Source organism: Carassius auratus, chromosome 20 (assembly GCF_003368295.1).
Source record: "Carassius auratus strain Wakin chromosome 20, ASM336829v1, whole genome shotgun sequence".
Taxonomy (NCBI): Eukaryota; Metazoa; Chordata; class Actinopteri; order Cypriniformes; family Cyprinidae; genus Carassius; species Carassius auratus.
In genome coordinates this window covers 7,728,395-7,751,712 of record NC_039262.1, presented here as the reverse complement: position 1 = coordinate 7,751,712, position 23,318 = coordinate 7,728,395, and the positions used below count along the sequence as shown (strand labels likewise).

At 36.9% G+C, this 23,318-nt stretch overlaps 2 protein-coding genes across 2 annotated transcripts; one reads left to right on the top strand and one right to left on the bottom strand.

Moving 5' to 3' along the window:
* Window positions 1–1,099: 1,099 nt before the first annotated feature.
* LOC113120758 (LIM homeobox transcription factor 1-alpha-like) lies at window positions 1,100–10,002 on the top strand. Its single transcript, XM_026290779.1, has 8 exons — window positions 1,100–1,213; window positions 1,699–1,877; window positions 6,902–7,119; window positions 7,873–8,051; window positions 8,418–8,495; window positions 8,794–8,878; window positions 9,385–9,543; window positions 9,631–10,002. Exons 1-8 carry the CDS (start codon window positions 1,211–1,213, stop codon window positions 9,765–9,767), a joined length of 1,038 nt encoding a protein of 345 aa, XP_026146564.1. The 5' UTR covers window positions 1,100–1,210; the 3' UTR covers window positions 9,768–10,002.
* Window positions 10,003–13,915: 3,913 nt separating this feature from the next.
* Window positions 13,916–23,021, bottom strand: LOC113120757 (P-selectin-like). The gene is made up of 18 exons (XM_026290778.1): window positions 22,908–23,021; window positions 22,694–22,757; window positions 22,206–22,574; window positions 21,451–21,558; window positions 21,133–21,318; window positions 20,556–20,738; window positions 20,264–20,452; window positions 19,881–20,066; window positions 19,167–19,352; window positions 18,502–18,687; window positions 18,177–18,359; window positions 17,885–18,073; window positions 17,559–17,744; window positions 17,126–17,311; window positions 15,084–15,269; window positions 14,720–14,905; window positions 14,245–14,448; window positions 13,916–14,096 (listed from the first exon to the last, which is right to left on the bottom strand). Exons 1-18 carry the CDS (start codon window positions 22,929–22,931, stop codon window positions 13,921–13,923), a joined length of 3,177 nt encoding a protein of 1,058 aa, XP_026146563.1. The 5' UTR covers window positions 22,932–23,021; the 3' UTR covers window positions 13,916–13,920.
* Window positions 23,022–23,318: the final 297 nt, after the last annotated feature.

The window sequence follows — 23,318 nt, the reverse complement described above, 5'->3', positions numbered from 1 at the left end:
AGCAGGCCATTGTTTGAGATGTGGTGTTGTCCAATTTTAAATATCTCAATCTCAAATAAATGAGATTTTAGCAAAACACTGCATCATATACCTTATCTGGCGCAGTGTGTTCCGTCCGCTAGATGGCGCCACTTTACGAATCAAAACATCGTGTGGCTGTGGTGGCTTTCTCATTTCCAGCGCGGAAAGGGATCTGAACCTAAAACCAGTTTGAACTGTCATGTGGGAAAGTAGAGTATACGATTTTTTTCCTCATTTTTTTATATCTTAAAATATTTTCTAAATATATTGTCTAAACTTAAAAAATAAGACCATTTCAAATGATATAATCTTTATGTAATCTGTGATCGTTGTAGGCTATATGGTCGGTTCTGGTCATGACACCATAATATGAACTCCAAACAAATGTTTAAGATTTTCTTTACTGGTTGTCTGTTTGGGTTGTATCACAGAGAACCAAATGATGCGCATGTAAAAACCATATTCATTTAGAAATAACCCTCTTTTTAAGACTATTTTAATATGTTTATTTGACTTAGCAAAAACAGTATAGCCGGAAAGTTATTATATAAGCTTAACCCCATTTTTTTGTCATATACTGCATTTCAAAATGGCTATCCAACATGCAGAAGAAATTGTGGAAAATGCAATAAATCTAAATATACAATAAGCAACATTGCACCCCATTGTGAATCTGTTAAATGTATTTTCTTTTTAAATTATGCACATTTCTATGGACCCCAAGCAGAATTAATGTAACTTTTTTTAGGGCATGTTTGAACCGTCTTTATCTATAGTTTATCTATAATATATTGTATAATAACAATAATAATTGCAATCACTGTTTAATCAGTAAGAGTTTTTTTTAGCAACTGAAATTGCCTTGGGGTCTCTTAAACCCAAACAGGGCATTATTGTTCAAAATTCATGTTTTTTTTTTTTTTTTTATCTTATCTTATTAATTTTTTAGAGTTCATCACAAGTTGTAAAAAAAAAAAAAAAAGGGGCTGTATACTTTGTACCTGATGGGAGGAGAGAGGTTTAAGTGTGTGTGTGGTGTGTGTGTGTGGTGTGAGAAAGAGAGAGAGAGAGAGAGAGAGAGAGAGTAAATGACGCACAGGTTTATTTTCATATGGAGCTTTTGTGTGCTTTTACAACTTAAGCATCTGTCGAAAGTTACTCGGAGCGACAAAAGGATATTTTCTCATCAATGGTAGGTGGATGTATGTCTAATCCTATCGCATTTTTTAAAGTTTTGGTAAAGTTTTGTCATGTACAGTATAATAGAAGGCCATAGTTACTGGTCTTGATAAATCTGCTGACATGTGACAGTAAATAATGCTATGCGCACTGACTGTTATTTTGATGTCGCAAGTCGTTTTATGTTTGCCTGAATAATTTTAGAAGTAAATATTTTAATGAAACTCGAAATCTAATTTGTTCTGTATTTCTGATGGTGCTTATAGTTTTCATTTTGTAATGCTCGTGGATTAAGTTTTTTTTTTTTTCAATATTTAGCCTATTTTTCTAATTTTAAATTACATTAAACTTTAATTTATTTTACTTTCACATCTTCTTGGGATAGTATAATTTTAAAAGGATGGCAGCTAAAACAATATACAATTTTGTAAATTACACTTAAGAATTAATATTTTTGTTTAAATACAGTCGCACTATAAATGTGCCTTTTTTTTGCAGACGTGGAGAAAGAGCGTGTGTGAAGGCTGTAATGAGCTCATCCGGGACAGGTACCTGCTCCGCGTGCAGGACGGACTGTGGCACGAGCGCTGCCTGCACTGCGCATCATGTCGCGAGCCTCTGAAAGACACCTGCTTCCTTCGCAACAAGACACTCTACTGCAAGCGAGACTACCAGAAGTAAGACTCTTATTATTACTGTTTGTCTCAACAATGATTTCGTTTAATTCAAACTGAATTACTATTAAGTTCAACGCGGGAAAGTGTGACGTGAGTCCAAGGTAATTATAAGCTTCTTCTAGTGAGATGAAACTAAACTTGGCTAGGTCTTCATATTAACTTAATTTCTTTATTGTTGTTTTTATTTATTTATTCATTGCTTTGCTATTTTCAAATATTTGTTTCTGTCTTCGCTATTATATATATATATATATATAAACTGAATGCTTAAGAAAGAAAAATGGGACGAGATTATTGCGAGAAATATGTTCGACTTTCTCTGTGTATATAATTGACTGCTTGAATTTTTTTTTAGAAATGCATTTGTGAGTGCGCTGGATTTTTTTCCCCCTTTGTAAACATTTAGAGCTTACAATGAATAACCTATAGCCTATCAGTTTTATTTCTCAACGAAATTGAGTTGACAGACCTATTTTGAAATAAGAGAAAAAATAAATTTATTATACTTTATTTAAGCACTGCAACAATCACTTACATTATTCTCGAAAGAACATTTTAATGACTTAATGACAGAAATAATCAATATGTAAATATTTCAGTGGATACATTGTAGATAAAGCCAGTAAAATGTTATTGTTAAGGTTTCAGTTCACATATCTAGCCACTGTCTAGTAATGATGCAGTAAATAACTTTAGATTTTTTTTTTAATTCCCGTTTATATGGTAGTGTTGTTTATTTAACTCTAGAGTTTGGATATGGAAGGCTGATTAATTTAATTTTGCAATGCATAACATCAGCATGCAGTTTAAAATTACACATGCACTATTCTGTTAGCACATAATTGTATACCTGTTTACACAAACAATATTTTTATATAGCCCATTTTATGAGTGTTGGTGTTTTTTGAGTGAGATAGAAACTGTGTGTATTGGGAAACTTGGCACAGAACTCCTGAAAGACAAGGTGACTGCAGGAGGAAGGGTCGCGGTGGGCCATGGAATGCGAGGAGGCTTTCACACACAAACACACACCATTAGATCAGGAGGACAGCACTACTGACACGCTGTCAAGATGTGTTAAATTAGCAGGACCCATCGGTGTGGCAACGGCAAGCTGGGGACAGCATATGGCCACACCGACACGGTGCATGGACCCCCTACTACCCCCAAAACTCACTCTGATTCTCATTCACACACTCATATGCACATTCTCACCTCCATATTAAAAAAAAAAAGTGTGTGAAGTGACACAGCGCAATGACCCGGAAAATACAAACGAGTGCAGTTATGGACACTATTTGAGTTCTGATCACCATCTAAAGTTCTCAAGTTTAATTTAAATGGCTAATGTATCGTATCTGACAAAAAGTTTACATTTTCAATAAAAAAAGCTCTGATTTCGCCAAACCCCATAATGCATACTCACATTTTGAGTCTATCAGCCGAAGTAACAATGATGGAGAAGTGACCACTGTGCTCTTAATAATAAAAAGGCTGAGGCTGTGTGGAGGATCGGGCCATATGTTCTGGGTAGAATATGAGTGTGTTTGTGTGTTGGGCAGGGGGTGTATGTAGAGGGGATCTCTGCGTGTGAAGTATGTCAAGGCATCTGGATAGGTTGGTGCCCAGTGGTGCCCCTGCTTGATGCCCGTCCGACCGTGAGATATCTGACCTGACCAATTAGCCACATACGCAGTGCTTGGCTGGCACTCCTACCCAGTAGCCCAGTGCTTAACTGTGGGCTCAGGGGTGGAGAGCACGCTGACCCAGCACTTACTGACCAGGTTAAGGAGCAGCTTTACTGTAAATGGGTCAGTGATCAATTTAATTTGGATTTAAAGTGATGCTTAGACTTATAGGAATAGTAAGTTAAGTAGTTATAATAGTGATCTCCAGACGAGAAGAGTGCATTTTTTTTAGTGATTCTCGATTCCTTTATTTCTCTCAAATATAATATGAGTTTAATTTGTTAAACATTTATACTGTTGTTCAAAAGTTTGGGCTTAGTAAGATTTTTTTTTAAAAGAAGGGTTGCTTAAAATAATAATAATAATAAAAAAAGTAAAAATAGCAATATTGGGAAGCATTATTACAAGCTATTTTTTTATTTTAACATTATATTAATATATGTAATTTATTCCTGTGATACCAAATCTGATTGGGTAAGCTAAATGGAAAGCAGCCACTATGAGAATAAAATATAACTTACAGTGACTTTTATTATTACTACCAAATGTTAAAATAATTCATTGAGTTTTTTATATAGATCATGTCACACTATCAAAGATAATTAAATTCTAGCATTAAAAATGCTCTTCTGTAAAACATTCCATTTGGTTTCATTTTTTAAGAAAAGTTTGCCTTCAAAATGAAATAAAAACTCTTGTTAAAGGTAGAAAACACCTGTCAAATGTGTTTTTCAAAGAATTTTTTTTGGTTTAAAAGGACATTATTTATAATTATGTAAATTGTGTTATCATTTTAATGATAATGTGAAATTATATAGATTACAACATATTACTACATTTCTAACTTAATGTCCAAAAAGGGTTTGAGAAATAGATTCAAGCTTTGATTCAGCAAGTTGCAATAATATATCAACACAAATGCTTCCAGGTCAAAATATTTTTTTTTTATCTTGTCAATGCAACCATTAACTTAATTGTAACTATGTATACTTTATATTTATCTACTATATCTATAATACACAAACATGCAATTGGCATATTCTGCTATCTGCATTCACATACCACAGATGCTCTTGAGTTTATTGAGCAGCACTTTTTTCTGTCCCTCCTACTGAACCCTAAAGAACTCGCAGCGGTTTCCACAGCAACCCCAGGGCAACACTAATAGTTCTCAACAATGCAAGGCTTTGGGATGTTTCAATTCATACTTATCAGAGGAATTTTTGCTGTCTGCATGTGAACACACTGCAATGCTCCCATGCAACTAGCTGAGATACGCATACCAACAATAACACCCGCTGATCTCTAGCCAAAAGCTTATAATTGGTACAAATTGTAAAAGAGAAACACAGCCGAAAATTTTATGCGTGTACATACAGTAATCAGTATTTCAGTACTGTCTGTGCTTGAAATGGAAACCTCTTATCCTATGTAAATAAAAGTTACTTGACTTTTTAGCATGAAGACATCACAGGTAAACAGGGTAAAATGTTTTACAGATATCAACACTTTCCCCAGTTGATTGATCACAGTACAGAAGGAAGTTTTCTAAATTATTATGTCTAAATATATTTCAATTGATGTGTTATTTCATTTGATATGCACTAATTTGCATACATTTCCAGAACAAAAATCTGAGCATTTCAGTGGCGTTTTTAGAAATACAATCAGACAAATATTATATGAACAAACCTGTGAGAACCTACTAGAAAATGTTGTGTAGTGCTACTTTTTGGTGCATTTTAAGAAAACAACGTTGAAGATATGTATTGTAATTTAAATGTGAACTTTGAAAGTACAATAAATAATGTGTACTTTTTCTAAAAAAAGATATTATTATAGAAGCAAAATAACCCTTAATATAAAAATTTACTGGTACATGAAAAACAGTTGTTTTGCCTCTAGTGTCTTCTATTAAGGAGTAGCCTGTCAGCCCAAGTCTGAAGCTGTCACACCTCTAGGGGTCATTCTCTCTAAGCCTCCCTGTCACGCTCACACCAAACCTTAAACTACAGCTCCACTGTCCACCCCCCCCTCCGGGCGCGGAAATCTCAGGCCAGTTTGACAAACAGAAAATGTGGTGTCTGCCAGGGCAGGACAATGGCAGCGAGGCTCTGGGCCAGCTCCCTCCTTTGTCTGGGTTTGGTTAAGTCGAGTTAAGATCATTCCCTGGACCAGCCTCGCCCACCGGGAGGCGTGATTCTTTCTCTCCGTCTGGAGCCATGGCCTGCCGAGCTCCTTTCTCCCCCCACCCCGGGAGTCCTGCCCCGGACACAGTCGTGGAGCCGGCCGCCTCTGTCTAACCCACTGAAACCCAGCTCTGGTTGCCAGGCGCTAAGATGCACACTCACCATGCTGGGGGTATGCGTCTGCATAGCTTTTTTTTGGGTGGAGGGGACATGGCAAGTTCTTGTCTCACTTTTTGATGGACGGGGCGACTCAGCAACATTCTTGGAATCTCTGATGGTACATCAACATAAAACATCCCAGAAGAACAAAATCTTTCTTTGTACTCTTCATCAAAAGATTTTAAAGCAACTACGTGTCATTTTGTGTATTTTTGCCACCTTACAGTTCATATATTGTAAATATAACACTGTCATAATTACAGCTGTACCAGAGATGGACTTCATCCGAAATCGCACACTCTCTGAGTAGGTTTTCTTTTAAATAAGTAAGTCATAAGTGACCATTAAAAAGTATGTTCTTTATGGTATGAATGTGATCCGGATGTACTACATAAGTCATGTTGTCATTGTTATGTGACCTACCAGGGTCAGTTGCATTGGTTCACAGGCATTCACAAGTCCTCTCTCAGGGTGTCATGGGATAGAAAAGTGTCCATCAGATGCGCACTTCAGAATCTCGCAGGAAACAGTAGTAGTTTGCCTACTGTTTTATGAATACTGTGAATTTGTACATACTCCTATGTTCACAAACAGTTTTTCACTTCTATATTTCAGATACAGCCATGGTCTTATTATTGGGAGATAACAAGGTCCATGGCTGTTCCATTGGATAATGTGTGCCTTGATAACACATCACAGCCTTGACACCATTGATTTTCTGTCAGAGTTGTGTGAACATCAAATATTGTTTGCAGATTCCTTAGAAATGAATGAGAGATCCCTTAACAAAATTGTTCATGTCTTCTCTTCTAAAATCGATTGGGTTTTTTTTTCAGTGTAGACACAAAAAATGTATCAATCCAAAACTATGTATAATGGCAAATTAGCCTATACGCTGTCGATTCATTAAACGATCTCAAAAGCAGTTTATTCTGTATAATGAAGTCTCTTTTTCAGTATATTAATTCCTTCTTTCTTTTCCTGTCAGGTTGTTTTTGGTACGGTGTAAGGGCTGTGCAGAGGTCATCTCTCCGGCCGAGCTGGTGATGCACGCAGGCACTGCGGTTTTCCACCTGCGGTGTTTCTGCTGCTGTGTGTGCGGCTGCAGGCTGCAGAAGGGAGACCGCTGTGTGCTCACAGGGGACAGGCTTTTCTGTGCCAGAGACTATCACAACCAACTGGCCAGCCTTACCACCTCCGATTCAGGTATTGTTTTAAAACAATCCTGGTCCTGGAGCACCACGGCACTGCTCATTTTGGATGTCTTCCTCATCTGATACATTGAGTAAATTCATGGTGCCTCTGCTAATGATCTGATTATATAAATCAGGTGCGTTAAATAAAAGAGACATCCAAAATGTGCAGTGCTGGAGTCCTTCAGTACCAGGATTTAACCCACTCTTACTGTTTTTACACACATTTCGGGTACACTATACACTCACTGGCGCTGCAGTGCTTACACTAGATTTAAGAATGAAGCATATGTATCAAAATAGTACTAGTAGTAATAAATACAAATATATTGTTAATAAATTATATGAATAAAGCAGAATATTATAATGCTATAAATTAACAAATAATATTAATATATCTGAATATATTGAGAGAGAGAAAGAGAGTAATATATAGAATATTTATATAAAATAGAAATCTTCTGTGACATTGCAAATGTCTTTACTGTCACTTTTGATAAATGTAATGCATACAGTAGTTGCTGATTAAAAATATTAATTTATTTAAAGAAAATCCTACTGAACCCAAAGTTTTGAATAGTAGTATAGATGCCTATTCATGAATCACTATTTTCAATGTATTTCTTACTGTAAGCCTGTTAAATAATTTTAACTGTTCAAACAGATATTGGTTGCTTAATTAGCTTAAGTTTTTATTATTGTTACTATTTCTAGTGAAGATCTGTTTGCTGTTAAGCATTACATACCTCTTTTTCTTTAAATACAGGTAAAAGTGAAGATGGTGAGGAGGACGATGACGAAGACAACATTAAGACCACAGGGGAGTCTAACACAATAGGAGACATGGAACACAAGAGACCTAAAAGGCCTCGTACCATTCTCACAACACAGCAGAGACGTGCTTTCAAAGCTTCTTTTGAGGTCTCATCCAAACCATGTCGAAAGGTCTGCTATTTAAATAATAACAGAACGTAAAATATTTTACAAATATTACTACTTACTTTATAACTACGCTGACTTACTATAAAGTAAACTACTTTAGATACTGTCAATTTGTATTGTGTAATAGTTTAAGAATCTCATTAAAGCATCAGGCTTTTCATTTACTTCTATAGATTAACCTTTTGTTTTTTAATGTTTCTTTTACTGTAAGATTTGTGAAGGAGGTTTTTGTGCAGCCGCAGCTGTTCTGGACTGCATTGCTGTATCTATCTTTGTTGATCTGATACTCCAGTGTGGGTCAGTTCATCAGTTAGCCTACATGACCCGTAGACCATGAAGGTCACACTATGTCTCTCTCTCTTTTGTAAGGTAAGGGAGACGCTGGCAGCAGAGACAGGATTGAGCGTACGAGTCGTTCAGGTCTGGTTCCAAAACCAAAGAGCCAAGGTAATGTGATGCCCACCGACACAGACAAACACACTCATTGAAAGAGCATCAACTTATGCAATTGATAACAGACCTCTTTCTGCAGTATATGAGCTTGCCAATAAGGAAACAAGCTGTGTTATTGCCTCGTGTAGGAAACTGATGACATATTATATATAGATCACCTTAGATTAGATTTGGATTTCCTTTCCTGTGTGTTTTCTGCCTTCCTTCGCATTATAAAGGGATATTTTCTCTTATTAGTTTTCTCATTACTATATGTGAACGTTTTTATTATGTCAATCTCTTGTCTTTGTAGATGAAAAAACTGGCAAGAAGACAACAGCAGCAGAAGCAAAATGTGTCCCCTCAGGAGAACAGGGATAGCCAATCACAACACACTGGTATATAAATTCACAAACGTTTTATGCTTTGCTTTGGTTAACTTCATTTTAAACACCACTTTTAAAAAAAATGTTTCATACTTGTAATTAGCAGCACTTTTAACCCTGGGTCATGTAATGCATCCAAGATTGTTACAGCCACAGTTACCAAACAACCGAATCTTAACAGTTCATGTTTTATTAAATATTCTTAAGCTTTGTACCGGGACAGAAATTTCCGCTATATTTTGTACCAACTTTCCCAGCTAACAAACACATGTTGTAAGAACGTTTTTTAGGTTCCCATTTTAAAAAAATGTTTAAAAATTGTCTGCGAATGAATGTTAGATAAAAAGAATGGATGAAGGGGATGTTCAATTTTATAATTTTGCATTACACGTTTGCATTACAAACATTAGGCTACGTTTGGATGCTTTCTGAACATTCTGAAACGAGTAATAAGTAATAATTTTTAAAATGCTAGAGACTAATAACTTAAAGTTATTTTTTTTTTAATATGACCACAGCGCCCTCTTGTGGAAGTCTGCCTGCTGAGCTGGAGTGTGCAGGTTCATATTCACTTACCCAGCAGAATATCCGTCTAGACTCGCAGGGCTTCAAGCTGGACCCCTTCAGACAAGGGCTCACCCCTCCTCAGATGCCTGGAGACCACATGCATCCCTATGGTACAAAACACACACTAGCCTCACAAAATACAGTAAAAATGCAGTGACATACTTTTTCTCATCCCATTTCTCTCTCTTTATATATAGGTTGTGACACACTCTATGACGATACAGACAGTGACCCTCTGTGTCATTTTGGAGACTGTATGTCATCCAGTGAACCCTCCCTTTTAACACCCATTGACCGGTTGTATTCAATGCAAGATTCATATTTTGCCTCTTGAGCATCATTCAGAGAGCTTGGGAAAGATACTGTATGAGGAGAGTGTGTTTGTGTGTGTGTGTGTGTGTGTGTGTATATATGCTTGTGTGTGTTCTGCTTTTGCATGTTTTAGGGTAGAAATGGTGGTGGTGATTGTTCAACGAAAATGTACTGTGATAAAAATGTTCTTTGTGTAATTTGTATTTATTATTTTATGCGTGTAATATTTGTGTAACTGAATTACAATAAAAAGGTTACTGGCACAACACTTCTACTTTTAGGCACCTGGTATTTGAAATAGCCAAAGATCTGTCAAGATTGTTTCTTGATTAATTGTTTTTAACTTGAACTGCCATAGGCATAATTTTTACTACAGTGAAATTCCTGCCTTGCTCCAGTAAAATGTTAGTGATAGATCTTTATACTGTCAGTGATGTCAATGCAAAAAGATCTGAAACTCTTTGCTCACTTTGATTCTTTCGGACAGTTCACTCACACAGTGAATCTTTGCAGCAGTTTCTCACACCAAAATAGTAATTGGGCATTTTATAAGACAGAAAACACAAAGACCGCTGGATGAGATGGATATTTATCCATAATCTTCTGCAGAAAACAAACGTGGCAAATGTTTCCTTTTGTGTGTCAGACTCAGATTTAAACAACTCTGTAAGTAAATTTTATTTATTTCCTTTTACATCCAAAAAAGCATAAAAATAAGTGTATCAAATAGGCACACTTTTGTGATAGAGGTCCGACTCCTGACCCTCAATACAGATGAAAGGCTTAAAATGCCATTGTTTCTAATTGCAGCCCAATTTACATCTTTAATCTGAAATATTAGATGAAAAAAAAATTTAAGTAAAATTTGGATTTATCTTGCAGTTTGTCCCTATGAGACTGTAACTTTTAATATCCACAAACAATCACACACTATATTGCAGTGTGGGTTAAGAATTTACATTTTCCAAACTCAAGGTCATACCTAGTCTAGGCTTTCATCACCTCGTATCATGATGCATATCTTTATGGCACTTTACCAGAGCCAGATGGTGGTCCACCACAGGGCATAGCATTGCCCAGATCTTTAGATTCACACTTCAGTATCAGAAATACCCATAAATATGCACCACATCTGGTCATGTTCTCTCATGAATAGTGATTTTTATTTAGTAATTTTATTAGATCAAGCCAACATAAATTCTTGTATTTTTATATGGGCTTGCATGTGACCACCCATAAAGCCATGGGGCTGACCTTCTGGAATGTACCCATGTTCCAGTTTGGTGTAGGCCTACTGTAGGGGTTGAGAATAATGTCAGGTGAAAATGTAAGGTATGCTGCAATGATAGAAAGCCCTTCATACTGTGCCTCTTTGCCCTAGCAATGAACCCTTTTCTGTCTGTACCAGGTTCACATTTCTTACTCTGCTATCAGACCTCCAGATGTAAGAGGCACAAGTCACTGGGCAGGAACAATTTAACTGTCTGTCAGGAGAGGTTGCAGAGCAGAGATGAGATGAAAAATTTGTTTTCATGAGCAAATGTTCGTGTTACGGTTATTCTAATAACTGGAGGTGTAATATTTATTTAAAAATAATGTAATAGGGCTAAATAAAAATGTCCTCGTAGAACTACTTATTCAGAATTTTTTTTAATTTCCATTCGAGGAAACCTGTAGTAGGCTAACATATACTACTATTATATATATACTATTAAATACTACTATTCCTTGATTCAGGAACGAAAGTCTCGAATGGTGAGTGAAAACCGACTCCGACCATTATCGACAATATTTTGTCACATCAGTTGTTTCCTTCAGCTGAATTGTGAATTCAGAATTGTAACTAATTCGAATAGAATCACAGTAATAATCACTCTTTTAATAAATCGGTTAAACGTTGTAGTCGAAAGTTCTGAAATTGTTAGCGATTCATTTGATTTGATTGATTCATTCGGACAATAGGCTATACTCAAACACTGAATTGTTTGCTGCGGTAAGTGGATTCTTCAGCTCTTTTTTGCGCATACAGCTTGTGAACAATTCTATAGGCCTACTGCAGGTAAATACAATCTCTATATGCATATTAGTAACGTATATAGTAACACTTTTTATGGGGTGCTCCAGTAAAAGACTAGAAACACCCATGACTCACTCTTATGATCTGGTTCCTGCTAATCACAGCGGCCACTGAAAAAAAAACTGACTCACATATAGTAACACAGCAGTTAGACCTAACAGTGCACAAAACATTTGATGCAATCTGTAAATATTTAATAAAAAACAAAAACAAATTAATTTTACAGGAATGACTGTATCGGTTTACCGATGGGCAACGTTATCCGCAACGGCACGCGCATCTCCGTCCCTCATGTATTTATTGGCGCGAGACTGGCCTCTGGCAAGCCAAGCAGCCAAAGTAAACGAAAAATAATCAAACGGCTATCATACGGTCACAGTGGGTAGCAATAGTCTCGTTATTATTATGATAGCAGCCAGGAGGCATCCAGTCAGCTGATCAGTTATTTATTACGCATTTCGTGCCAGGATGGGCTCCAGACCCGCTTCCTCTTAAGCGATATAATTGGCGTCACGCTGCGTTAATGCCCGGACAGATGCGACTGGTTAGGCACCCGTGCATCTCTCTCCTTCCAGCTCCTTCTGTGCTTAAATGCTGAGCTCCTACTGACCAGCAGTAGAAACAGACGGGCCCTGTATGCATTACATTTGCACATTCAAATATTTCTTAATGTATGTGTGACCCTATATATATATATATATATATATATATATATATATATATATATATATATATATATATATATATATATACTTTTTTATTTGTAATATGCATTGCTAAGAAGGTGATTTTCACACAAAAAATTTCTTATGAACCCTCAGATTCCAGACTTTCAAATACTTGCATCTCAGCCAAATCTTATCCTATCCTAACAACCCATACATTCATGGAAATCTTATTTATCTTATTTATTCAGATTTCCAGTGATGTATAAATCTCAATGTTTTGGTTTTGTGATCCAGGGTCACATATTAACTAAAAAAAGGCTTTTATACATAGCTCATAAAAATGAGTTACTTTACATGTAAATGTTAAAAAAAAACATTAGACATGTTTTGCCACTTATAGTAGAGACCATAGCTATAGAAACTGCTCATTAACTTCTGACCTCAAAGCCTCTTACATAGAAGGTGAAGGGGCAACTAAAGGCCAGAGTCTGGAATTTGGGCCTGGTTGACAGTGGGCACAGTGCCTAGAGGCAGCACATACTGACCTGGGTGTCTGTTCTGGAGCAGCACATAGGGCAATGCTTAACAGTGGGTGTGTGAGTGGGTGGAACAGGGTGTTTCTGGCAGTGTTCACACTGTCTCTCTCACACCTAGTGAGGGGGTCACAATGATAGGAATGGTCCTACTGATACTACATTATTAGTATATGACAATGCTGGAAACTATAAATGTAAATTTATATTGTGCAAATAACTGCCCTACTGACGTGGATATTTCAACACACAACACATAGTTTAGTTCAGTTTTTTATTTATTGCAAGCACAAAACTAGATGTAAAATATCAGTTACTTTACTTAAATGTATATTTATTTTAACAGAATTCAAATGTTGGGTTCAAATTCTCTTCCCATCAAGAGTCAGTCAGACTGTAATTAGCTGCAGTGGAGAAGAATTCATTTAGTTTAGATAACTAAAATTCTGTCATACTTGCCCTCATGTTGTTCCAAATCTGTATGAATTTGTATTTTGAGAAACGTTTAGTGCTAAATTGTTCCTGGAAGTGATGGGACTGGTCCATGTTGCGATTTATTAGAATAGTACATGCTAAAGGTGTTGGGGGTGGTGTTAGTGCAGTGGATAAGACGCATGCCTTTGGTCTGAGAGACCCGGGATCAAATCCACTGTGAGACACCAATGTGTCCCTGAGTAAGACACTTTACCCCTAGTTACTCCAGAGGCGTGCCACTTCTGACATATATAGCAATTGTAAGTCGCTTTGGATAAAAGCATCAGCTAAATGAATAAATGTACTAAAGCTAAACATTTAAACAGTTTACAAGCACTAAATAAAGTATCGTGTTAAATGTAAAGTATGTTGTTAAATACCAACCAACTTATTTAGACAATTCCCAATAAAAGACAATTTTTATTAGTATAAAAACGGTTGTTCCAAGGGTGGAACAGGATCAATCAGTTTTTTACTCTTTTTAAACAATTGGCGCATCAACAGAAACATTAGTCCTCCGAATAGAAGTAGACCAGCGGAAGAAGCAGCTCCCACAGCTGCATACATCAGCATGCCGGCACCCACTGACATCTCCTTTACTAAAACACATAATAGATGTTGTCTTAAAGTTTTGGTGGCCTTCCATTTTAAGTGCGATTAAAATTCAATATGTGCAATATTAAAGTGCAGTATTTTTCTGCTGAATTGATGCACAGATAATGATGGGTTTGAAAGAGTTTGCCTTACCAACACAACTTGGTGGAGAGTTGGTCCAGTACCCACTGGAGGTGCAGCTGAGCTGACTGGTTCCACTGAGCTTCTGGCTCTCGGCACACTGGAACGTACACTGAGATCCAAAGCTGAAGTTTCCATGGGGGTGAGAGCAGTTCATTGAGGGTGGAGTTCCCAGCTCCGGAAGATGAGAGAGTGAAAGGGGATCACAACGAACAGCTGCCATTTCAAAGAGAAACGTAAGGAGAATGTTTAGTGAAGAATGTTTCTTATTTATTTTTTTTTTACATCCCATGATTCTTAATAAGATCTGTCTTAAAGGTCTGATCAAGGCCTTTGTATTCATCAGTGTATAAATAACAGCTAGTTTTTTTTATTTTTTAGAACATTCTAAGAATGTTATTTAAAAAAAATAGAACCTAAAGAGAATATGCCTTGAATGGGTTCCCAAAAAATAAACCAAATTCAGCATTTGCCAAGACCTAGATACCAGCACAATAGGGCATCTCCTGACTCCAGTTCCCAGAAGCAGAGCATTCCATGACTGGCACTCCTGTAATCTCAAAGCCAGTCTCACATCCCAGGAAGCATCTTGAACCATAGCTAAACGAGAAGTGAGGATGAGAACAGTTCAACCAGCCATTTACTGGAGCGGCCAAATGGGGGCACTGTTGAGCTGTGGAAAATATAAATAAATGTCATCAGATAAAATGAATTTCCCTGTTTCATTTCAAAACAGGTTGTTTTAAATTCAATTTCTTTTTTTCTGATTCTCATATCATTTTAATCAGGTGACAAATGAATATGAGATATCACATGTGTGAGGTGAAATAAGAACTCCCAAGAGCGATTACCTGAGCAGAAGGCTGGGGTGTCTGTCCACTTCCCCATCTCCGAGCACTCTATTTGGGGTGTCCCATGTAGTTTGAAGCCTTCCTGACAGCTCACATTACACACTGTACCGAAGCTGAACTGCCCATTAGGATGAGTGCAGGTTACAGTGCCATGAGAGGGTTTAATTAAGGGGTTGCATTGCCGTGCTATTGAACAGAGAATCAAAAGCTCTATGTCTTGCACTCTTTAAAAATAAATGAAAATAAATAATAATGAACTGATTTAATATATATATATATATATATATATATATATATATATATATATATATATATATATATATATATATATATATATATATATATATATATATATATATATATATATATATATATATATATTCCATGTTATTAAAATGTTCTTAAAACTAATTTTTCCATAAAAAAAAAATTGTTCCATTAAAGGGTTAGTTCGCCCCAAAATTAAAATTAGCCCATCAGTTACTCACCCTCAAGTCATTCTAGATGTATATGACTTTCATCTTTCAGACAAATCTATTCGGGGTTATATAAAAAATGTATTTGCTCTTTTAAGCTACTTAAAGGCACCCAGCTCGGGGGTGGGGGGGGGGGGGGTAAAGTCCTCCTGTAGCAAATCGATGCGTTTTTGTAAGAAAAATAACCATATTAAAACTTAATAATCAATTTAATCTAGCTTGTGCTCACTGTTGTACAAGGAAGCTGCATTAAAGTGATGATAACATTTTGAATATGGATAATTTTCCTACAAAAATGCATTGATTCGCTACAAGGAGCCCTTCATTCACCCCCCGGAGCCGTGTGAGACAATTTTTTATTATGGATGGGCAAATTTATTCAATTTATTTAACTTATTTTGGACTGATGCACTGCAACACCCGCTGAGTGCCATTAAATAGCTTGAAAGATCAAAGACCATTTGTAAAAATACTCCGACTGGATTCTTTTGAAAGAAGAAAGTCATATACACCTAGGATGACTTGAGGGTGAGTAATTTATGGGCTAATTTTCATTTTTGGAACTAACCCTTGAAAAATTATTTGGGGAACCTTCAATGGTCCCTTCAAAGGGCTCATAAACTAATCAAAATTCCCTTGATCTTTTGATATATAAAAGGTCATTGTAGCTACAGAACTCATAACTTTCTCAATATTCTAAAAATGGTTTATATTGAAGCTAGTCTGCCAAAAAGACAGGTTGTGGAATACACCACTCTATGATGTAATAGTGTGGCTAAACATGGCCTTTGCAGAAGAAGATCAATGCCTGCTTCTACATCACTGCCTGTTAAGCCCCATCCACTGATTCGCACATGTAGTAGGCAAATGACTAAAGCGGCAAATGCAGGTCTACACAAAAACCAACAAGGCACAATTCAATGCAGGATTTTTGAAAGATTGAAACTAAAAGACGATGCTGTGCTGACTATATTGGATCTGACATCAATGTTGCAACACACAAGTGTGAGTAATTGTTTTTATTACGTGATCGCTTAGCTATCTGTTATCAGCTACTGAGTATTTATGCGGTTTTAAATTAAATCACAGCAGCGTCCATCTGTGAAGGATGTAGGCTGTGTTTGCTAGCCAGTCATAGTAGTGGGCCTTTACTTCCAAGTCTACAATCCGCCACAACCAATTTCAACTGAGCGTTCCAATGAAGGGTCAAAACAGGACAGAAAATAACCTATTACTTATAAATTATGTTTTTTTTATGCAAAAACCTTGATGACATTATAAGTAAACCTCAGAGAACAGTACAAAATAATAATAAAATAATCAGTTCATGACCCCCTTAATGGCATTTCTGTGAAACCCCATTAATTTTGGAACCTTTATTTTAAGAGTGTACTGTCCATGATATTATACTACATAGTATATTATACTACAAGATGTCAATTCTAAATCTTTGTCATTTATTTATGTTAGGACAGGTCTAGAAATTTTGTGATACAAATAACGTATCTATGGTCTCTTAAGTCAGACCTACTGTAGCATCAAAGGGTATTGAGAGTGTTAAGATACCTTGACAAACAGGAAATTCATGGCTCCATTTTCCTTGTGAGGTGCAGGAAGTAGAATTACTTCCATTTAAAGTAAATCCAGCTCCACACTCCAGCCAGCACAGGGTACCATAGCTGAATTTTCCCAGGTGGTCCTGACAGTGCAGAGAGCCATGCTGCCCAGACTCCAGAGCATCACATCTTATAACTGAGATGAAAATGAAAACAGTGTATGAACAAAGAAAAATATGTTTGCACACACAAGAATTGTGCATTCCCATTTCTAGTTTATGTAGTGTACCTGTGTGCGTCACATTTTGTCTGCATATTAAACTTTTAGTATCTGTGCAATATTAAAACTTTCAGTTAAATGACTTTTTTCACTCAGTTCCATACTGTAAAATGTGCACTGAACTGACAAAATTTAAGGGTATAAACTGAAGAGTTAAACCTACCTTGGCATACAGGTGTTGGTGCTGACCAGCTGCCATCACTCAAACAAGTGAGTGTGGTTTCTCCTCTCAGTGTGTATCCCTCCTCACAAGTAGTGTTACAAGAAGAACGAAAAGAGAACATTCCCAGTGGATCAGCACATGTCAGATGGCTCTTTGCAGGGGTCACGAGAGGGGCACAAGCCACAGCTTAAATTAAAATGAGATCAGTGAAGAATTTTTCATCTGTTCTTCTAAATCATTTCAAAAATTCTGATGTTAATTATTATAATATTTCATATGTTTTAATACTAGTAGGGCAACCAAAACTATATGAACTGATGCCAAACCTGTACAACTCGGGGTGCTGTGTGTCCAGTGCCCAGTATGATCACAGTGCGTGGAATTTGCACCTTTAAGCAAAAAGCCCTCTTCACACTTAAACTCACAGCTGGAGTTGTAGCTGTTGGTGGAGAGAGGGTGTGTGCAGGTTATGCTTCCATTACTTGGTGCATCAGAGAGTGGCGGACACTGTATAGCTGTAGGAAAACCATAAGCATCTCATAAACTGATTTTGTTGCTATAACTATAGTATGACCTGAATATGTACGTAAATGTAAATGCATTAAAGATGCATGTTACCTTGGCAAACAGGAGGGATATGACTCCACTTTCCCTCTTTGGTACAGTGAGTGGAATTTGTACTATTGTGGGCAAAACCAAAATCACATTTTAACCAGCAACTGGAGCCATAAGCAAACTCCACAGGGTCAGAACACTGCAGCGAGCCATGTGACACGGGCTTCAGTGGATCACACTTTACAACTGCCAAAATAAGAAGAGAGATTATAGACTTAGTAACTGAGTATGTTTGAGTGTAGAAAAGATTGTGTCACTTACATTGTGATGAAAATGTGTATTTATCTACTCAGTATGACACTGAGAAATCATATAGAAATTCATGTACCTTCACACGCAGGTGTTGGTGCTGACCAAATGCCATCACTTAGACAAGTGAGTGTAGCTTTTCCTCTAATTTTGTATCCCTCATCACAGGAAACATTACAAGAAGAACGAAAAGAGAATTTCCCCAAAGGATCAGCACATGTCAGATGACCATTTGCAGGAGCCAAGATTGCATTGCAGGTCACCACTGCGATGAATGCATAAAATATTGATTACTGTTTATTCAAACAGAAAATATAGCTTAAAACAGTGCTTTTTACAGTTTGTGCACTTCTAGGGTGTGCCCAGAAGTGTGTTAATGTTGGGTAGCACTGTTTCCCAACATTAAAATGTTTCTCAAGAAAGGAAGGGAAGTGCCCTATTCTTTTTGTTTGTTTTTTTAATGTAAAAATCTCGATAACATTATAAGTGAACCTCAGAGAACAGTACAAAATAATTTAAAAAGGCAGTTCATGACCCCCTTAATGGCATTTCTGTTAAACCCCATTATTTTTGGAACCTTTATTTTAACAGTGTACTGTCCGTGATATTATACTACACAGATGTCAATGCTAAATCTTTGTCATTTATTTATGTTTATTTAACATTGTGATACAAATAACGTATCTATGGTCTCTTAAGTCAGACCTACTGTAGCATCAAAGGGTATTGAGAGTGTTAAGATACCTTGACAAACAGGAAATTCATGGCTCCATTTTCCTTGTGAGGTGCAGGAAGTAGAATTACTTCCATTTAATGTAAATCCAGCTCCACACTCCAGCCAGCACAGGGTACCATAGCTGAATTTTCCCAGGTGGTCCTGACAGTGCAGAGAGCCATGCTGCCCAGACTCCAGAGCATCACATCTTATAACTGAGATGAAAACAGTGTATGAACAAAGAAAAATATGTTTGCACACACAAGAATTGTGCATTCCCATTTCAAGTTTCAAGGGGAAGTCGTGGCCAAATGGTTAGAGAGTTTGACTCTTAACCCTATGGTTGTGGGTTCGACTCTCGGGCTGGCAATACCACCACAGAGGTGCCCTTGAGCAAGCCATTCAACCCCCAACTGCTCCCCAGGTGCTGCAGCATAAATGGCTGCCCACTGCTCTGGGTGTGTGTTCATGTTGTGTTTGTGTGCACTTTGGATGGGTTAAATGCAGAGCATGATTTCTAAGTATGGGTCATACTAGGCTGTATGTCACCTCACTTTCAAGTTTATGTAGTGTACCCGTGCACTTCACGTTTTTGTCTGCAAATTGAACTTTTAGTATCTGTGCAATATTAAAACTATCAGTTAAATGACTTTTTTCACTCAGTTCCATACTGTAAAATGTAAATGTAAAATGTGCACTGAACTGACAAAATTTAAGGATACAAACTGAAGAGTTAAACCTACCTTGGCATACAGGTGTTGGTGCTGACCAGCTGCCATCACTCAAACAAGTGAGTGTGGTTTCTCCTCTCAGTGTGTATCCCTCCTCACAAGTAGTGTTACAAGAAGAACGAAAAGAGAACATTCCCAGCGGATCAGCACATGTCAGATGGCTCTTTGCAGGGGTCACGAGAGGGTCACAAGCCACAGCTTAAATTAAAATTTTTATTAAAATTAACATTTTTCATCTGTTCTTCTAAAACATTTCAAAAATTCTGAAACACCTAGCCTGGTCATGTACAGTGTGTATAGAGCAACATTTTATTATTTATTATGTTTATTATTATAACATTTCATATGTTTTAATGCTAGTAGGGCAACCAAAACTATATGAACTGATGCCAAACCTGTACAACTCGGGGTGCTGTGTGTCCAGTGCCCAGTATGATCACAGTGCGTGGAATTTGCACCTTTAAGCAAAAAACCCTCTTCACACTTAAACTCACAGCTGGAGTTGTAGCTGTTGGTGGAGAGAGGGTGTGTGCAGGTTATGCTTCCATAACTTGGTGCATCAGAGAGTGGCGGACACTGTATAGCTGTAGGAAAACCATAAGCATCTCATAAACTGATTTTGTTGCTATAACTATAGTATGACCTGAAGATGTACGTAAATGTAAATGCATTAAAGATGCATGTTACCTTGGCAAACAGGAGGGATATGACTCCACTTTCCCTCTTTGGTACAGTGAGTGGAATTTGTACTATTGTGGGCAAAACCAAAATCACATTTTAACCAGCAACTGGAGCCATAAGCAAACTCCACAGGGTCAGAACACTGCAGCGAGCCATGTGACACGGGCTTCAGTGGATCACACTTTACAACTGCCAGAATAAGAAGAGAGATTATAGACTTAGTAACTGAGTATGTTTGAGTGTAGAAAAGATTGTGTCACTTACATTGTGATGAAAATGTGTATTTAGCTACTCAGTATGACACTGAGAAATCATATAGAAATTCATGTACCTTCACACGCAAACAGAAAAATAGATTAAAACAGTGCTTTACAGATTATGCACTTCTTGGGTGTGTCTAGAAGTGTGTTAATGTTGGGTAGCACTGTTACCCAACATTTAAATCTTTCTCAAGAAATGAAGGGAAGTGTCCTATTCTTTTGCTCTCAGAACTATTAAAAGCATTCATTCACATTCAGTGCACTTGTATGAACCAGCAACTGCATGATGATTTAATGAGGACTGTTCTGCAGACATGCAGTACCTTGGCAAGTGGGGGGTTTGTGTGTCCACTTCCCAGTCTGGTCACACCAGGTTGTATTTGAGCCCTTGAGCTCGAATCCTTCCTCACACTTGAAGTCACAACTTGAGTTGAAGCTATGAATGGAAAGAGGGTGAGTGCAGTTCATCCAACCACCAGGGACATCAATTATGGGCAGACACTGGACAGCTGTAAGGGTAAAATGTTTTTAAAACAAGTCTAAACTTTTTAGTTTATTAGGCAAACGTGAAAATGGTAACTTCATTACAAAATGCACACAATGAAGACCAAATATTTAAACTTGGATCAATTCTACAGCACCTTCCTCACAGCGTGGCCCCGTGAAACCTGGGAGACATTGACATTCGTAGCTCCCAATATTCTCCACACACTCAGCATGCTCACTGCAGGATTCCTTTGAGCAGGAGGCTGCAAACAAGAAAATAAGATTTTATGACCACAAAGGAAGGATAAGGTTTCAATTAGAGCTGGATACAATGTATACTTATTATTCAACAGTGGTTAATGTGCATTAAACTGCAAATAATCTCTCCAAATATACTGCATATACTTAAAAAGAATTAACTGTTTTAACTGACTGACTGAGACTGAGCTTTAATGACTAGATGTGGCCATATGTAATGTTTCTGCCATCATCCCCTTCCACTTATTTTAGCTGCACAAAAAAATTCTGTCACGATGCCTGATATTAAAAATTGGGTTTGTCTTATCATATTATTTTAATTTATTATCATATTCATAAACACACTGACAGCATATTGACAGAAAATAGCATTACTTTCGTGTTGCAAATTATTTATATATATTTAGTGTCTTCAACATTTTTTAGGTCAAGAACAGCACAAGTTTAAACTAAAGTTTATGTAAGCATGCATATGAAAATATCATATGCCATATGAAAAACATTTGCATTATTGTGGCAGTAAGACCATTAAAATAATCATTAACATTATCATATACATTTATATGTATTACACAAAACTGTATTATTTAAATAATTTCAAATGTATTTACAGTTAAACTTTACAATAATTCATGTTATAAAGTGTGTTCACCTAAATAACAGACAGTTGCTTTCTTTTTGCTGCACCTCTCATCATTCCACTTGGCTGTTTCTTTGATCCTCTTAATGTAGATCTCTACACAGTCTTGTTCAGATCCCTTGTTATTTGGTTCATTTTCTGCCCAGTTTTCTGCTTCAGGGTCCAAGTTCTTTTTGGTCCCAACCCACATCCAGTTACCATTAATCTTCCTAATGCCAATCCAATAGTATCCTTTATTGAAAGGTAGAACTTGGTTGAGGTATTCAACTTCTGCATGGTTTTGGATGGCCACCATATCAGTGTAATGCTTCTGACACCACTGACGAGCTGTTGTCCAGTCCATATTAATGGTTATGTTGTAATGGTAAGTCCAGGCCTTAACTGTTAAACACAGTTGCATTGCATCAAAACTTTGTTTATTACAAAAAGATCCGTTTATGAAACATGTTGATTAATTGGCCAAAAATTCATACAATGTTATAGAGTAAATAAGTACATACCATTATAAATTCCAGTTACAAGGACAAGATATACAAATAGTCTAATATGCGCCAACAAAACCATCTGAAGGATGAGAAATGCATGTGCATGTTTATTAAGGCATTATTTGTATTCTCATTTATGCATGTCATCAAACCAAATGAGTCCAGAAAAACATATAATCTATAGATGTAAATATTTATATATAAAAAGTAATTCAGATGTTCATCTTACCGTAATTGTAACTACCAGTTTCATTTATTCTGAGAGGATCTCTGAAAAATCACATTCACAGTTGCACTGCATGGGAACTAAAATGAGATGGGAAGTTGTGCAACACTACCTCAGAGGCGGTTTCTTCTCACGCGTGAAAGGGCGACGCACTCACTAAAGTGTAAAAAGGAAGGGAGTTCACAGTGTGAAAGGGAAGAGTTCACCGTACTGAAAATGATAAAATGATAACAAAAGTTCAATCAGTGGTGCAGGAAGTGGTGGTGCTGAGGGTGCTGCAGCACCCCATGTTTTTTTCTGTGGGCAACTGTTTAAAGCTAATATCAGAACAAACGCTACTGAGTTGGGAATCCATTTACCAAGGATTTGACATAGTAAAACTACAGGAACAACTTCATTATGTAGGAAAGACAA

Coding starts and splice junctions, on each gene's coding strand:
- LOC113120758 (XM_026290779.1), top strand. Junction 8,496..8,793: donor TCCAAAACCAAAGAGCCAAG/GTAATGTGATGC, acceptor TTGTCTTTGTAG/ATGAAAAAACTGGCAAGAAG. Junction 9,544..9,630: donor AGACCACATGCATCCCTATG/GTACAAAACACA, acceptor CTTTATATATAG/GTTGTGACACACTCTATGAC.
- LOC113120757 (XM_026290778.1), bottom strand. CDS start 22,931: ATGAAACTGGTAGTTACAATTACG. Junction 22,758..22,907: donor AACTGGTAGTTACAATTACG/GTAAGATGAACA, acceptor CTCATCCTTCAG/ATGGTTTTGTTGGCGCATAT. Junction 14,449..14,719: donor GGAGATGCCCTATTGTGCTG/GTATCTAGGTCT, acceptor TTGAAATGGCAG/CTGTTCGTTGTGATCCCCTT.